Source organism: Penicillium solitum (genome assembly GCF_028829755.1).
Source record: "Penicillium solitum strain IBT 25940 chromosome Unknown utg000001l_segment0_segment0, whole genome shotgun sequence".
NCBI lineage: Eukaryota > Fungi > Ascomycota > Eurotiomycetes > Eurotiales > Aspergillaceae > Penicillium > Penicillium solitum.
In genome coordinates, this window is record NW_027072121.1 from 6,204,733 (window position 1) to 6,219,811 (window position 15,079).

General features: G+C 46.7%; 5 protein-coding genes across 5 annotated transcripts; 2 read left to right on the plus strand and 3 right to left on the minus strand.

Moving 5' to 3' along the window:
- Nucleotides 1–429: 429 nt before the first annotated feature.
- On the minus strand, nt 430–1,568 carry N7455_002359 (ferric reductase-like transmembrane domain-containing protein). The gene is made up of 2 exons (XM_040962228.2): nt 1,136–1,568; nt 430–1,087 (listed from the first exon to the last, which is right to left on the minus strand). The coding sequence occupies exons 1-2, from the start codon at nt 1,386–1,388 to the stop codon at nt 546–548; spliced, it is 795 nt and encodes a 264-aa protein (XP_040807328.2). The 5' UTR covers nt 1,389–1,568; the 3' UTR covers nt 430–545.
- A 336-nt stretch (nt 1,569–1,904) lies between these two features.
- N7455_002360 (protein phosphatase 2A structural subunit TPD3) lies at nt 1,905–4,156 on the minus strand (the record flags this gene model as incomplete). The annotated part of the gene is made up of 9 exons (XM_040962217.1): nt 1,905–2,240; nt 2,284–2,621; nt 2,689–2,789; nt 2,838–2,982; nt 3,037–3,151; nt 3,200–3,691; nt 3,739–3,890; nt 3,938–4,043; nt 4,094–4,156. The coding sequence occupies 9 exons, from the start codon at nt 4,154–4,156 to the stop codon at nt 1,905–1,907; spliced, it is 1,848 nt and encodes a 615-aa protein (XP_040807332.1).
- Nucleotides 4,157–4,796: 640 nt separating this feature from the next.
- On the plus strand, nt 4,797–6,871 carry N7455_002361 (phenylalanine--tRNA ligase subunit beta; the record flags this gene model as incomplete). Its single annotated transcript, XM_040962234.2, has 7 exons — nt 4,797–4,849; nt 4,896–4,936; nt 4,984–5,003; nt 5,049–5,125; nt 5,181–5,304; nt 5,359–6,661; nt 6,708–6,871. 7 exons carry the CDS (start codon nt 4,797–4,799, stop codon nt 6,869–6,871), a joined length of 1,782 nt encoding a protein of 593 aa, XP_040807325.2.
- Nucleotides 6,872–7,105: 234 nt separating this feature from the next.
- On the minus strand, nt 7,106–8,032 carry N7455_002362 (putative cysteine dioxygenase Cdo1). Its single transcript, XM_040962230.2, has 4 exons — nt 7,768–8,032; nt 7,647–7,718; nt 7,403–7,598; nt 7,106–7,346 (listed from the first exon to the last, which is right to left on the minus strand). Exons 1-4 carry the CDS (start codon nt 8,014–8,016, stop codon nt 7,216–7,218), a joined length of 648 nt encoding a protein of 215 aa, XP_040807334.2. The 5' UTR covers nt 8,017–8,032; the 3' UTR covers nt 7,106–7,215.
- A 332-nt stretch (nt 8,033–8,364) lies between these two features.
- On the plus strand, nt 8,365–10,499 carry N7455_002363 (GTP-binding protein RBG1). The gene is made up of 9 exons (XM_040962224.2): nt 8,365–8,523; nt 8,587–8,650; nt 8,703–8,777; nt 8,827–8,863; nt 8,910–8,980; nt 9,027–9,364; nt 9,414–9,770; nt 9,816–9,936; nt 9,991–10,499. Exons 1-9 carry the CDS (start codon nt 8,503–8,505, stop codon nt 10,008–10,010), a joined length of 1,104 nt encoding a protein of 367 aa, XP_040807341.1. The 5' UTR covers nt 8,365–8,502; the 3' UTR covers nt 10,011–10,499.
- Nucleotides 10,500–15,079: the final 4,580 nt, after the last annotated feature.

Below are 15,079 nucleotides of genomic sequence, written 5' to 3' on the forward strand. Positions count from 1 at the left end.
TCTAATCCATATACGTGTCACCAAAAGTGCTTGGACTACATTGATGTACATGCTATAGAATATCAAGTATATCGTTTACATATTGGTTGGTAGAAAGATGGTTGACACCCCTGAAGGAGTAGTAGATCTAATCACTCTCAAGTATATATTCAATAGTATACACAATTCATGTAAACTATACGGAGTATATGTACACAACATAGTCCGTACCCCTTGATTCTTTACTCACTTTTGGTTGGCTTCTCACTAAGGGGGAGAAAAAAAGGGGTACAATTTCATACATTGTAGATCGACGTCCTCTCCGAAAACGAGATTTAAACAAGTACAAAACGAAATATATCACAAAGTAACTGTTTGATCGAACCTTGGAAGTATGTAAGGCATTAGAATCTTCTATTTCCTTCCCCGATGGGTGGATTGATAAATGAGGTCCATGCTACATAAGTTTATATGTATATAACTATGACATCCCCTAGAGTTCAACATGAAGATACTGACCAACAGATCTTTCTTTCGGAAGAACAACCGGACATGTTATATTTACACTAACACATCGCCCAACAGCACACCCAATTAAGCACAGAAGCCACTAAAGTCTGCAGCATGTACTTTTGCGCCTGCTTCACATGGGAGTAAGCCGCAACACACAATAATATCACCAAAGACACATGACCAAAGTAGAACATCTTTCTGCGTTCTTGAATGGTTCCCTGCACAAGCCAAGTCTGGAGTCCCTTCTGGGAAGCAGGCCGCACGAAGAGGACGAGTAGCACTGCCGAGAATATCGCGGCTAGGCCAAATTGAACATCTAAGTCTTGAACTCGCTTGAAGAGCAATATACCAAATTCAGGATGGCTGGATTGCACGAAGAACAGCGTATACAACGCGGCGTGAGACAGCAGAAGAGAGACAACCGCCCGACCAAAGAGACGGTGATACTGCGTCAACACTGGCTGAGGGATACCAGTCAGAAGAGACAGCACAGATGAGGCTGCGGGCCGAGAGATGTACGCCGGAGACATCAGAACCTGCAGTGGCAGTTGGGATAGGCCAACTCGGCCCAATGCTTTGGTCAAATGGAGGTAGTCTAGCATGTTAGCTCGTGGCTCTAGCCCACCGGGAGACAAAGACATACCATCACCACTATTCCATATCGAAAGGCCTACAAGCCATAGCAGCCACAGCCCGCAGACAAGATACTGCCGGGTCTTTCCAGAAACCAACCCATCCCACTTCGCGGTTGATCTCGTAGCAAAGCGAAAAATTCGGATGGCGACGATGACCACAATAATTGACCATTGTGCGTAACACCCTCGAAGATCAAGTAGCTCCCTGCGATGCAGCTTGTCGTCTTCGGAGAGAGAAATGAAATGGTATGGCCACGGCATGGCGGTTGAATAATAATAATATGAATGAGAAAAGAGGGTTTCTGTAGGATCAAAAGCCAATTGACCTGCCAGTGAGACGCAGTGCGGTTCAAAAAAGCATGTTTAGAATGTTGATATTGGTATCACAAGTTGACTTTGATATACTGCCGGTGGAAAATAAGAAGTCCAACCATGGATGTGCCCTCCCCGGGGGCTCCGGGGCCACCTGGCACCCGGGCAGGGTTGCTTTTTGCTGACAAATGAATCTCAATTGCTCCCCGGGCGAACTCCCGAGGTCCAGCGCTCGAGGGCTGGCTTAAAGCCCTTCGCTTTACGGCCACTATACCATAGATATACCATGTGAGTGGGTTTACATGCATCGAAAGGTCTTTAGTTGCGCATTTGCTTTTGACTACCTACCCTGGCTAAACAGTATGTAAAACCTCTACATTAAAAACGCCTGAAAGAAAAGGACGCTTGGCTATTCTCTAACCTGACAGGATGTCTTGTTGGGTATTGGCCGAACAAGTGCATAATTTAAGGAGAGGTCTGCATCTCATCCTGATTGCCACCAGCAGTCGTAGCAAAGTATCGGACATCCACGTCGTCATCCTCCTGCAACTTTTCCAGGCTGGGCACAACCCTTGACTGAATCAACTCCAGGCTCTGGGGTGATGGCACGATAGGCTCTTCAGACTTCTCCACCTCAACCAAGGTCTTATCGGCCGGCAGACGACGCAATGTGGAGATGAGAACGGCGTAAGACTTGGCGACGTTGAAACGGATGTTAGGGATTTCATCCGTCACCAGGCGTTCCAGGATAGGGAGGAGAGAGCTCTCAATAATTTCGAGGTTGACAACGGGGGTGAGAGTCTGATAATTAGCATTAATCGATGTAGTAAGAGAGGAAACTTACAGAAACGGCAAAGCACGTCGTCATGCGGTAAAGATAGTTAGGGTGTTGACCCATGGCCATCACCTTGGGAATGATAGAAGCTTTTGACCACTCCACGCCGAATACCTCTGTCAGTTTCTTCAAGTTCTCAGTGGCAGCCTCTCGGATGGAGAAGACGGTGTCTCCGAGCCAGCCCATGCAAAGATCGCTCAGCTGCTCGTCAAAGAACTCGACTCCAAGTTGACTGGCAAGGAGCGGGATATATTCAATGATAGCAAGGCGGACACGCCATTGCTTATCCTCGGCCAGTTGAACAATGGCGGGAAGGAGAGACTGGGAGAGAAGCTGGATACCAATGACTATAAAGTGTAAGAAGACATACATAAAAAAAACAAAAAACAAAACAAAAAACAAACGAGCGCTTACCTTTGTTGACTTGCTCGAGCTTCGAGATGATGTGCAGGCGGACGTCGGGGAATTCATCCTTAAGCATTTGCAGGAACATGGGGAGTAGGTGTGCAATAGTCCTGGACGGTCAGTACAGGTTATTGCTAGTAGATAGGCAGGATACTTACTCCTCCTTGCCTAGGATAGGCGCGAGCCCGCTGATCTGAGTACCGAGGGAAGCCCGGACATGCTGAGAGGGGTCAGAGACAAGGTCTTCAACGCTAGTCATGATCTCATTGAGGAGAGTGTCGCGATCGATCAAATTGCAGAAGCCTGAAAATGTGTTAGTCAGGCATCAACTGTACCTATATCATTGGGGTATCATACCAGGAATTTGGCCAGCAATTGCGGTGCGAACCTCGGCCTCTGTATCTTTGAGGAGCTTGACAAAGGCAGGCACCATGTCGCGGGTGACAACCTCTTCGTGAACAGCTTTGGCGATCTACATACATCAGTTTCGCCCAATAGTTCGAGATTCAGGACAATGTACCTTTTCGTATCGATCCGCAACCATGTATCGGACTCTCCAGCTCTTATCCTCAAACAGATTCCGCAGCGATGTCAACAAAACGCCGTGGCTAGGTTGCTGTTCTTTGGGAATTTCCTCCGCAATCGCAATAAGAATGTCAACGGTAAGCAGACGGACGCTGTCCTGGTCATCACTCGCCAAGTATTGGAAGAGGGGAATTATTTCTTCGATGACGACCTGGCTTTGCATTTCCTTGACAAACTTGGCCAGATTGTTGGCCGCCTGTCGCCGCACCATGGGGGTTTCATCGTGTACCAAAGATCCAAAGTGTTGTCGGAGACTCTGTTGCAAAGCCAGAGTAGCCTTCTTGTATGGTGTGGAGTAAAGACCAGTCGCAGAGACCTTTGAGGTGAACCAGTCTGCCTTTGACAAGCGGAGGACTAGCGGGACAAAATACTCCTCAACTTGGTTCTCCGAGAGCTGCTCGCATACCTTGTTGAGAGATTCAACGGCCTGAAACGTCAGCATGCGCCCCTAGAAAGTTTCAGTTGGTGTGGTACCTTCTCCCGCACCAACGGCTCCTCGATAGCCGCCAAATTCTCCAGCGGGGAGAGCAACACGTGCCCGTGTTCGGGACCCCCGACATATTCTGTAAAATTGCCCAGCTCTTCACTCAGCGCAGTCAAAACTTCGTCCTCGTCCTCGACGGAATCTACCACTGTTAGACGGGGATGTTAGGCGATTGAAGGCTGGACAAACCATCAAGAAATGGGATGAGCTCCTCCCGGGTTCGGTCGGGCCCAAGTGCAAGCGCGATCGTGGATAGACGGTGAATGGCATTGAGTCTGAGAAGAACATCGTCGTGCTAAAAAAATGTGAGCTCAATATTGTCTGCATGATCGGAGGGAGACCTACCTTCAACTCGTCAATGAGCACGGCGATGGGGTAGAGCTCATCGTTCTCGTTCTGGCCCTCCATTGTGGATTTGGATATGTATTAAGGAGACGCGACAAGTCCCGGTCCTGAAAGGGAAGAGGGTGGTGTTGGACCTGGCAGCGATTCGGCAGAGGAGGTGTAGGAGGCAATGTGATGGCTGATAAGGATTAGTTCCGACTTCGCGAGATGGCAAAGGGGATGGATGGTGGTAGAGTGAGGGTGGGGTTTTGGGCCGCATGGACACCTTCAGCAGAAGCATACCTCGACAATTGAAGAGTACCTTGATCAACAGCAAATTAATAGATTTGTCACAAGTTCGTAAAGAGAAAAGAAAAAAGCCCCCTTCGATGATGCAGTAACCAGAGCAGGGCAGTCGAGCTTTGAGTGTTTACTGGTGTAAATTACATACTGGCGGTGTGCGCATAAACTTTTGAATATGGAGGGGAATTACCATACTAATACCGTTGTCACAAAAGAGGGGGGGATCTGTGGCGGTGGTGGCTTGCGGGCAGAATTTCCACCAGCGCAAGAGTCATCCACGACTTTGTGCACCGATCACTCTAGGGCTACTTCTTGAATTCTGTACGGGCTTTCCCTATATACTATCGGAGTCGCCTACTTGAGTTTTGCTCTGGTTTACCGGACATTTCGCTGATTGACACCAGAATTCGCAACCCCCACCATGCCCACCATCTCGGTCGACAAGGCCGCTCTTTTCAAAGAGTTGGGCCGAGAGTACGTTTCTGAATTTTGTCATTGAACTCTACTGACCTCTCTGTAGGTATACTACGGAGGAGTTTGATGAGTTGTGTTTCGAATTTGGTAGGTTGGCTGAGAAATCCTTGCGGGGCATAACTGACTCTGAATAGGAATTGAGCTCGACGAAGATGTACATCCCCCGAAACCCGATCATAACCAATGCTGATCTCTTCAGACTACAAACTCGGACCGTCCTATTGTTGATGGAAAGCAAGAACCTCCGCAACTCAAGATCGAGATCCCCGCCAACCGGTACGCATGACATCCGAAGAGAAGAGATGGAAGAACCCAACTAAGAATAGATTAGATATGACTTGCTGTGCTTCGAGGGCATTGCGCTCATGTTGAACATCTTCCTCGGCCGGAACCCCCTGCCCGAGTACAAGTTGACCCAGCCAGCACAGATGGAGCGGATTATTGTCAAGGAAGATGTCAGTACTTCAACACTCACTGCCCAGGTGGAGGGGCTCCGCTGACCAAAATAGACCACGAAAATCAGACCTTACGTGGCTGGTGCTATTCTACGGAACATCAAGTTTGATCCGGCTCGTTATGCGTCCTTCATTGCTCTGCAAGACAAGCTCCACCAGAACTTGGCCCGTCAACGAACCTTGGTATCAATTGGTACCCACGATTTGGACACTGTGAAGGGTCCCTTCACTTATGAGGCTCTACCTCCTAAGGATATCAAATTTACCCCATTGAACCAGACCCAGGAGATGGATGGCGAGGAATTGATGAACTTCTACGAGAAGCACCAACAGTTGGGCAAGTACCTGCACATCATTCGTGACTCTCCGGTCTACCCAGTCATCTACGACTCTAACCGGACTGTTTGCTCTCTGCCACCCATTATCAACGGTGATAAATCGAAGATCAGCCCGAACACCACCAATGTTTTGATTGAGATTACAGCCCTCGATAAGACAAAGCTGGATATTGTGAACAAGATGATGGTTACCATGTTCTCCCAATATACCTTGGAGCCGTTCACCATCGAACCTGTCCAGATTGTGTCTGAGCACAACAAGGAGACTCGCGTCACCCCCGACATCTCTCCCCGCACTGCTCAGGCTGAAGTCTCGTACATCAACCAGTGCTGTGGCCTGAGCCTCAGCCCCGCCGAGATCTGTACTCTTCTCACAAAGATGGCTTTCCGCGCCAAGCCTTCGACTACTTCCCCAGACATCATCAACGTGGAGATTCCCCCAACCCGTGCCGATGTTCTCCACCAGTGTGATATCATGGAGGATGTGGCCATTGCCTACGGCTTCAACTCGCTGCCCCGTGCATTCCCCGACATCTCCGGCACAGTCGCTCAACCTCTCCCCATCAACAAGCTTTCCGACATTGTTCGTGTGGAGACTGCCATGGCCGGTTGGTCAGAGGTGTTGCCGTTGATTCTGTGCTCGCATGATGAGAACTTTGGTTGGTTGAACCGCAAGGATGACGGAAATACCGCTGTCAAGCTGGCCAATCCCAAGACACTTGAGTTCCAGATTGTCCGTACCAGCCTGCTCCCAGGTCTGCTCAAGACCATCCGTGAGAACAAGCACCACTCTGTGCCCATGAAGATTTTCGAGGTCAGCGATGTTGCCTTCAAGGATCTGTCTCTGGAACGTAAGAGTCGCAACGAGAGACACTTTGCTGCTGCCTTCTACGGTAAGACTAGTGGATTCGAGGTTGTCCACGGTCTTCTTGATCGTATCATGGCCATGCTCAAGACCAACTTCCTCGCCGAGGGCGAGACCCCCACAGGTGACTCGTACTATATCAAGGAACTAGACGGTGTGTACCCTCTCGAACCAGACTAAAATATTTGCTAACAATGTAGATCCCACTTACTTCCCCGGTCACTCTGCTTCCATTCACGTCATTATTGGCGGCAAGGACCAAGTCATTGGCTCCTTCGGTATTCTGCACCCTACTGTGCTCGAGAAGTACGAGTTGAAGTACCCAGTCAGTACTCTGGAGCTGAATGTTGAAGCTTTCATGTAAAGCAAGCGGGCCTAGAGACCAGTGGCTGTTTTTCTGATTAGAGTTATGACCAAAAGCAAAAAAAAATCTACATAAATCCAAGAAGATCCTCAGTAAATGACATGTCAGAAAGGAGCTTGCTTTTACCAATCATTGCGCAGAACGCATTTCAATATAGAGTACAAGTCGACCGGAAAGAATATGCAATTGAACATCAAGTACAAAAGGGGGTATCCGAAAGGAAGAGTCAAGCTACCAAAAGAGAGTTTCCAAGGCTTATGGCCATAGCTCCGGTAGAGGTAGGTAACGTACAAGGTGAAACCCCCTACAAAATGTAGCGCTAATGATAAAGGGTATCGACAACACTACTTCTGCCCATCATCGAGCCGATGACCGCGGAACGAATAATAGTTGGTCTGCTTGATGTGTCTGGCCTTGCCAGTTCGTTCATCGTAAATGCCAAACCCATGAATTGCGGCATTGGGTGGTGTGTAAACTGATCAATTAGCCTCGGCTCCAATCATTTTTTTTTTTCCACAAAGGATAACATACGATGGAGAGAGATTGCAAAGTTATCCTGATCCGGATTGGATATCCGATGCAGACCAAGCTTGTCAGACATGTAGGTGACCTGATTTTCCCCATAGGTTGTTTGCTTGGTGAGCTGTGGAGGTGAAATTTGGCCATTCTCGATCTGCTCTTGATCGGGCCACGAGTAGAGATCTTCTTGCAGTTTGCCTTTTAAGACCTGTTCCAAATTAGCCCCTATCCATCTGTCACATCAAAGACGACTTACCTTCATCACGCAGTGTGCGTTTGCATGGTCATGAATTGTACTCCCTTTCCCAGGGCTCCAGACGAGAATCAGCTGAAACGAAGTCAGCCAAGTAATCGTTGAGGGGTGATAAGTTCCTTACCAAATTACTCTTGCCGTTTCCCTCATCAATCAGATTCCTGGTGTATGTCCTACTTGCGTCGCCCAACGCATATGAAGCCCATTCATCTGAATTCGAGAGGTATCTCTCCATCAATAGTTGTATCTCCATGGGATCGACATCGCTAGAATCCAGACCTGAGCTTGGACCTAGCGCAGAACTAAGGTCATTCACGAGCTTCTCAAAGGCAGATTTATCAGTGATCGATTCGGACCCGTTAAGGAATGGCATGATGAATGGTTGTGCTAAGCGCGTTTGGGGTGAAGTCTATGTAACGAGGAAGCGGTATCGGAAGTTGGCCGAATGGCGAAACCGAGAGTTTATGTTGTATCCACCACAACGGAAATGTAGACTAGGATAGGAGTTCGCACAAGAGATATATTTCAATTATGAATTCTGAGATCAACTCAAGTAATACAATGTTCACAAGTATGTAGTTGCCCAAGTTGTCGCAATTTGGCTGTGATAGCGATAAGAATGAATGCCTCAGGCTGTCAATGACATAATTGCCCTCGTCGCCTTAGGCGCACACCCCGCCCTGACTAAAAACTGCGGTGCCACAATTCAAAGATTGTCGCCGCAAGTCCGTTTCTCCTTCAAAAAGTTGTCGCTCGACTCACTCGTTTTTAGCGAGGGACATACATTAAGTCCCGTGGTACCAGGGATTTTCAATCGTTCTTTTTATTGATTTTTTGATTGCTGGGTCAAATCGCCAAAATGTCGACCACTATTGAAAAGGTGAGTGCGGTCAAGATTTTTGAGCATGGCACCGAATAATTTACTGACAATGCTTTCGTACAGATCAAGGAGATCGAGTCCGAGATGGCTCGGACTCAAAAAAACAAGAACACCTCGTATCATTTGGGTACGCGCACACCGACGACTTTTCACCGATGACGTCTTCTGACAATATACAGGACAACTGAAGGCGAAGCTTGCTAAGCTTAAGCGTGAACTTTTGACCCCGACTGGAGGCGGTGGTGGTGGTGGATGTGAGTATTCTAGACCTGAGCACTCTGCTAGGTGCTAACTGGTGATTAGCTGGCTTCGATGTTGCGCGTACTGGTGTGGCCAGTGTGTAAGTTACCCGAGAAGATTGTGATTGCATACGCTTACAAGTGCAGTGGCTTCATTGGTTTCCCGTCCGTCGGCAAGAGTACACTGATGAATAAACTGACTGGCCAACATTCAGAAGGTTCGTTAAAACCCCCTTGACAAACGATCTCTCTAACACCCTTTAGCCGCGGCCTACGAGTTCACAACCCTCACAACTGTCCCCGGTCAAGTGATGTACAATGGCGCCAAGATTCAGATTCTCGATCTCCCAGGTATTATCGAAGGTGCCAAAGACGGCAAGGGTCGTGGCCGACAGGTTATTGCGGTGGCCAAGACTTGCAACCTCATTTTCATCGTCCTTGACGTGAACAAGCCATTGGTTGACAAGCGAGTCATCGAGAACGAATTGGAGGGCTTTGGTATTCGCATCAATAAGAAGCCTCCCAACATTGTGTTCAAGAAGAAGGACAAGGGTGGTATCGCCATCACGAGCACTCAGCCATTGACTCATATCGACAACGATGTAAGATCGATTCCACACATAGTCTTTGATGAGTACTAACAGATCCCAGGAAATCAAAGCTGTAATGGGCGAGTATAAGATTTCATCCGCTGATATCTCCATCCGATGCGACGCCACTATTGACGACCTGATTGATGTCCTGGAAGCCAAGAGCCGCAGCTACATCCCCGTCATTTATGCGCTGAACAAGATCGATGCTATTTCCATCCAAGAGTTGGATTTGCTGTACCGGATTCCAGATGCCTGCCCAATTAGCTCGGAGCATGGATGGAATGTCGACGAGTTGATGGAGATGATGTGGGGGAAGCTCAAGCTGCGCAGAATCTACACGAAACCCAAGGGCAGAGCACCCGACTATACAGCCCCTGTCGTGCTGCGTTCCTACGCATGCACAGTCGAAAATTTCGTAAGTCTTACTCTCATCTTTCTAAGAATTATACTAACGAAACAGTGTGACTCTATTCACCGCACAATCAAGGATGATTTCAAGCACGCCATTGTGTATGGTCGCTCAGTGAAGCACCAGCCGCAGCGAGTCGGTCTTTCGCACGAGCTTGGCGATGAAGATATCGGTAATTCTACCCAACAAAAAACGAAATATGAATTTCAAAGCTGACCAGCTACAGTGTCGATCGTCAAGCGGTAAAGGATTAATGTCAACTCCTTGACCTTCATAGCCCGAAGAGGCGAGATGATCCAAGCGCTGTGGTCTGTGCCCTTGTCGTTGCGCCTCCGCGATCTGACAGGTTTCTGGGACATTTGTAAGACGCCACCGGATCCGAGCGTGGATAGACTCGTTCACGGCAACATAATTAGAGGGGAAGTCTTGATACCTTTTGACATCAAAATCAGCGGCCATGCACAGCGTTGCTGAATTTTTGGCCTCAAGGTATAGCTTGACTTGATTCGATGAACTCGAGTTAGGCTTCGGGGGTTACACAAGCCCAGGGGCACGCACGAGGCGAAAAGCCATGTCTTTCTGATATTCTTGGCACCTTCGGTAGTTTGTGGCCTTTGAAGCGACCAGTCCATATTGTTATGATTACCCCTTTTTTTTCATGTTCTTTGTCTATCAGCGCAAAAAGTTCAGATCTTTTTATGGCACTCTTGTATTGTCTTAAAAAATAAAATAAAAGCCAGTATAAACGGTCTGCTCGCACTTACCTACTACTAGGTTCCTACGATTCCCCCTGGAAAAAGCCATTACCCTTTTTTTTCATATAAAAAAAAAAGATATCATGTCAGACCAATCAGCCCCCCCGGTCAATTCGTATTACATTCAGTGCTTGAAAATTGATGCAGCATCATGCGACTCCTTATCGCCCTGTACCTAGCAGACTCTATGTACAGATCCGAGGACGCCTGCATGGACAAGTATTTTGATGACATTCCGATTGGCATGTTCCCCTTGCCATTACTTCCCGTCCTGCACAGCATCCTTGCCAGTAATTCTAATGTTTATGAGATTTTCGTTCGTGGCTTGATTTCTTTGTTCGCATTGCTTTTTATCTCTCTCGATTTTTTGATTTTTTTTTACTTTCGAGGCTGACGAGTCAGGCCACAAAAGGTCTAGACCTCTCTGTTTGTTAATGCCGACCACAGTATTTCTAGCTGTCAGCCTTGAAAGCTCCGGGAGAAAAAAACGAACTCGATAGCTTCGACGGAAGAGCCGGAAGGGTAATTATGGTGTGCATACCTCCGTACTCCATACTCTAGTGCAGAGAAGGGCCGCGACTCAGCGCATTGACCTACTGTTAATAGCTTAACGGTGATCATGACGAGGTCGTGTATATGCTGTACTCGAAAGCCACGAGAGATTTGGGTTGTAAACCATTACATGTTTAATAAACCCGGCATTGCCAGTCTAGCTTCCGATAGGCCCAGGGGAGTGAGTATATTACCGAGAGCATGATATGTAGGGGGGGAATCCAAATGGATCTGTCAACTGACTAGCACGTTTTCTCAATCTCTTAGCTTCTAATCTCTTGGCTTCTGGCCTGCAACTACTTTCCGAAATTTGAGAGAGAAAAAAAAAGTACAGATCTGCGCAGGATTGATATGCAAACTAGCAAAAATCTTTCAACCAAACAGAAAAAAGCAAAAAGTGAGGCAAGGCACAAGGGATTATAAGAAAATAAGCGGTGAATGAAAGAGATATTAGTTGAATTACGAACGTTTATCTGATCAATTCCCATCCAATACATCCAGTACATACCCAAGGTAGTATTGTATGTATATTATTTACCCAATAGGGAGTTCTTATAGTCCATTGAATCTGGTACGCTACTGAGTAGTTCTCATGAACCTCTGCAGAGACACAAAACAGTTCTAGTAAGGTGGAGAATGCAAATCGCCGATTAGTGAAAATGAGAAAGGGGACTGTTCACGATCTGGTCCGTTCTCAGATGGAAGATCGGTGTACGGAGTATGGTGTATGGAGGTATATTAATTTCTTTTGGATATTAGTATGTACTTGGTAACCTCTTCATCAGGTGACTACGAAGGCACCGATCTCCCGCATCCCTTATAACGTACGTTGTACATTTTCTGCTCTCGTGGAGGACCCATCGGTCATCCCCGTCGCATTGCATTGCATAAGCCATGCTCTTTCCCCAGAGTAGCGAAGCATTTTTACTCTGTTTTTTTATTTATTTTTGAAGTTTTCTATTGGGTATGGAGTAGATACTGATTTCCAAGGTTGTATTTTATCAACATACATAAAGCAGGAGTATTTATTATCTATGCCATACTCTCCCCATACCATTAATTTCCTGTGTTGTAGAGACAATTCTATTACTTCTGCAACAATTCAATTTCCCGGAGATACTTCGGACAGAATTAGAATTGCAACAGGTCAATCGGTACCTGATTCGAGTAACACCAACCCTTGGTTACCCTACATAGTACAGTTGTGTACCCCGAGAGTAACAGGAAATTTCTCCCCGCTTGAATATGACAGCCAAGAATGACGGACCAAATTGAAAGAAGCAAACATACGAAGGGAATTTCAATGTTGACCGGTCTAGACTTGTTCCTGCTCCATCTCCGAAATAGTGGAAACTGTGTAAAGCAATGGCCTTGCCCTAAAAATATAGAAATCTCTCACCAATGGCGTCAGCCCAGCATCTACCCCGAATTGCCCCCTATGTTGGAAAACCCCCATTATCACTAGTGAACGCGATTTCCGTTTAATTAAAAGGGCTAAAATTAAGACAATTTAAATTTCGTCACACATTTCTTTTGTTTCCCTGGATTTAACTGGCGCAAAGTAAAAAAAAATCTGACGGCAGCAGGCATAATGATTGGTACTGCAACCAAATCAGTGACGGAGTGGACTGTCAAATATACCAATTGAATCTCTCTCTAGTCCACGGGTGTTGGAATGATTTGTCAGACCTCTTTAATATGTACCTTTGTTTTTTGCTTTTGCTTGATTCTTTTCGTTCAGACACATTCCATCCCGGCAGGTTTCGAGAACAAATACTTCCAAATGGCAGTAATAAGGCAGGCGGATTTCACATTCGGCTTCCTCGTGGTTGAGTCGAACAAGCGGGGTCTCGTTGGATATTTGGGTAGTATCCAAGTAGACCGCATCCAAAAGAGAATACCCGTTCTATAGGAGAGCGTATTATTTTGTTGCAGAGGCCCGTCCTACGGTTTTTAGTACTACCTTGATAGTCAACCTACACTGCGTACCCCCTCCCGTTGCTCTATGCTCTGTAGTCTATGTCTGTTCTCTACTTCTATCTAACTCTCTCCCCTAATCGAACCATACTCAACATGCAAGATGCAAAGAAATGTTGAAGGTTACCGGGCCGGAGGGGACCGCAGTGGGTCGTGGTGGAGAAAGACGAGGGATTTTAGCGCCAAAACCGCATCGAAATGGGGGACGTTCCCCCTCTTTTCCACAACCAAGAGATGCCCTTTACGTCTTCTGATAGGATGATTCTCCAACCTACCGTTCGGCCCTTGTATCGGATGGACCAGGTCGTATCAACCGCAGGGCAATGGAGACGGCGGATTCGTCCATCCAGAGATCGTCCTTGCTGCTCCTCATTTGCTCATTTTAGCCGTGTCATCTCTCGTGTATGTCTGATGCGGTTCATATGCTGAACTTCCAAGGTTAGGACCCGCCTTCCCACATGATCTTGCCCTAATTGGGTAATATTTCCTTCTATGGACTCTGTTCAATCCGTCCAATCTGTTCCGTAGGGATTTGCTTTCTCTTACTTCTTCTTGTCTCTCTCTCTCTCTCTCTCTCGGTCCCCTTTGTTCTGCTTTATGATTTGTATTCACTAGAGATTAAGACCCCTCGGACCCGGTTTCTTCACCTCCACAACGTGCCCCGTGCCCCGAAATACATCCTATGGGGACATGAATTTGGATGTTGAGTGTCTGATTCAACGGTTTGCTTTTTGGCCAAAATGAAGATCTCTCCAATGAAGACTCTTTCAACGGGAGGATAGTCGATAGTCTGCCTGCCGCTATCCTCTTCCCGGTCTATCCTGATCGCCCTTCTCGCCTGCGATGTGCATGGGTTGTCATGCGGGCTTTAGGTTCAGCGGTTCATCGATCCGCTACCCGGCTTTGAGCAAATCAAGCTACAAACTGGGCTGCGCTTTGAACGAACCCCGTTGCTCCCCGGGTGATCAACCCTGATTTGACCCTAAGTTTAGGAGAGACCCTCAGCCTCGTCAAAGCGAGGCAACAACGGACCAACGGTTGCCGTGAAGGAATAGACATTTTGTCAAACATTGGTCAAGGTTTGGAGTGAAAATACTGAACGGTCACGTTGTTACACCTTTTTTCTTTTTCTAACGGGAACCCTAGGTTACTTGCATTTGACGCTATGTTAGACCTATATTGAATATATACTTACTAGGTTATATTGTCAGTATACAACGTACTCGTACCGTCGAGCCTGCCATCCTGGTTGGAAGGTCATACGGGAGAATGCAAAGAAGGGGAAAAAGAAATTCTAAAAAAATCAGAAAACAAGAAAACAGAAAAAAAAAACAAGAATAAACCGCGTTAGCCCTGAGAACGAAAATTTCCATACCTTTACAGTGTAATACGCAAAACGAATTGGGCCTGACGAGATGCAACCCCTGCCGCAATATATCTCACAGTCAACCAACCAGACGCCGTTCCCCCCTCTATTTACAGGGATGATTTTGAAATGGCGCAAAATTCAAATTGAGATATTATTGTATATTATTTTATATATTATTTTAAGATTATTTTCTATGTATATTATTATTTTTTTATCATTTTTTTAGACATTTTTTCCTCCTTTGGATGGACATTTATTTTACTTTGTCAACCAATCATCAACCAGGTCGGCTGGATAACTCTCGGGGGGAAGGCTATCATGGATTTTTCCGGACGGTCTTTCTCGTGCCAGTTGCAATTGATATTCACAGTCGTTCTGTCAAATCCACGCGATACTGATCGTCCTAGCCCTGATTTTCCTTTTAACCCCCATTGCCTTACCCGCATGCTCTTCGACCTTCTTGCATATTGTATACTTTATACACTTCCCTTCTACTTCCTTTGCCCGTAGTTTATAGAGCTACTGTTCTCGGGACATTACTCTCTATCTGGGGAATTTGATACAGGTCTACGGAAGCAGTGGAACATGCATCAGCTTTTATTGTCTTACCCTTAGATTATTTCATTGTTCCCCGGAATTTCTTTTGTCTCTCTTTCTTCGAT

Bases quoted from the DNA above. Each gene is read 5' to 3' on its own strand.
- N7455_002359 (XM_040962228.2), bottom strand. From the start codon at position 1,388: ATGCCGTGGCCATACCATTTCATTTCTCTCTCCGAAGACGACAAGCTG. The intron at 1,088-1,135 runs GTATGTCTTTGT...CTAACATGCTAG, and splicing joins GATATGGAATAGTGGTGATG to ACTACCTCCATTTGACCAAA.
- N7455_002362 (XM_040962230.2), bottom strand. From the start codon at position 8,016: ATGCCATTCCTTAACGGGTCCGAATCGATCACTGATAAATCTGCCTTT. The intron at 7,599-7,646 runs GTAAGTCGTCTT...AATTTGGAACAG, and splicing joins ACGCACACTGCGTGATGAAG to GTCTTAAAAGGCAAACTGCA. The intron at 7,347-7,402 runs GTATGTTATCCT...CTAATTGATCAG, and splicing joins CTTTGCAATCTCTCTCCATC to TTTACACACCACCCAATGCC.
- N7455_002363 (XM_040962224.2), top strand. From the start codon at position 8,503: ATGTCGACCACTATTGAAAAG. The intron at 9,365-9,413 runs GTAAGATCGATT...AACAGATCCCAG, and splicing joins TGACTCATATCGACAACGAT to GAAATCAAAGCTGTAATGGG. The intron at 9,771-9,815 runs GTAAGTCTTACT...CTAACGAAACAG, and splicing joins CATGCACAGTCGAAAATTTC to TGTGACTCTATTCACCGCAC.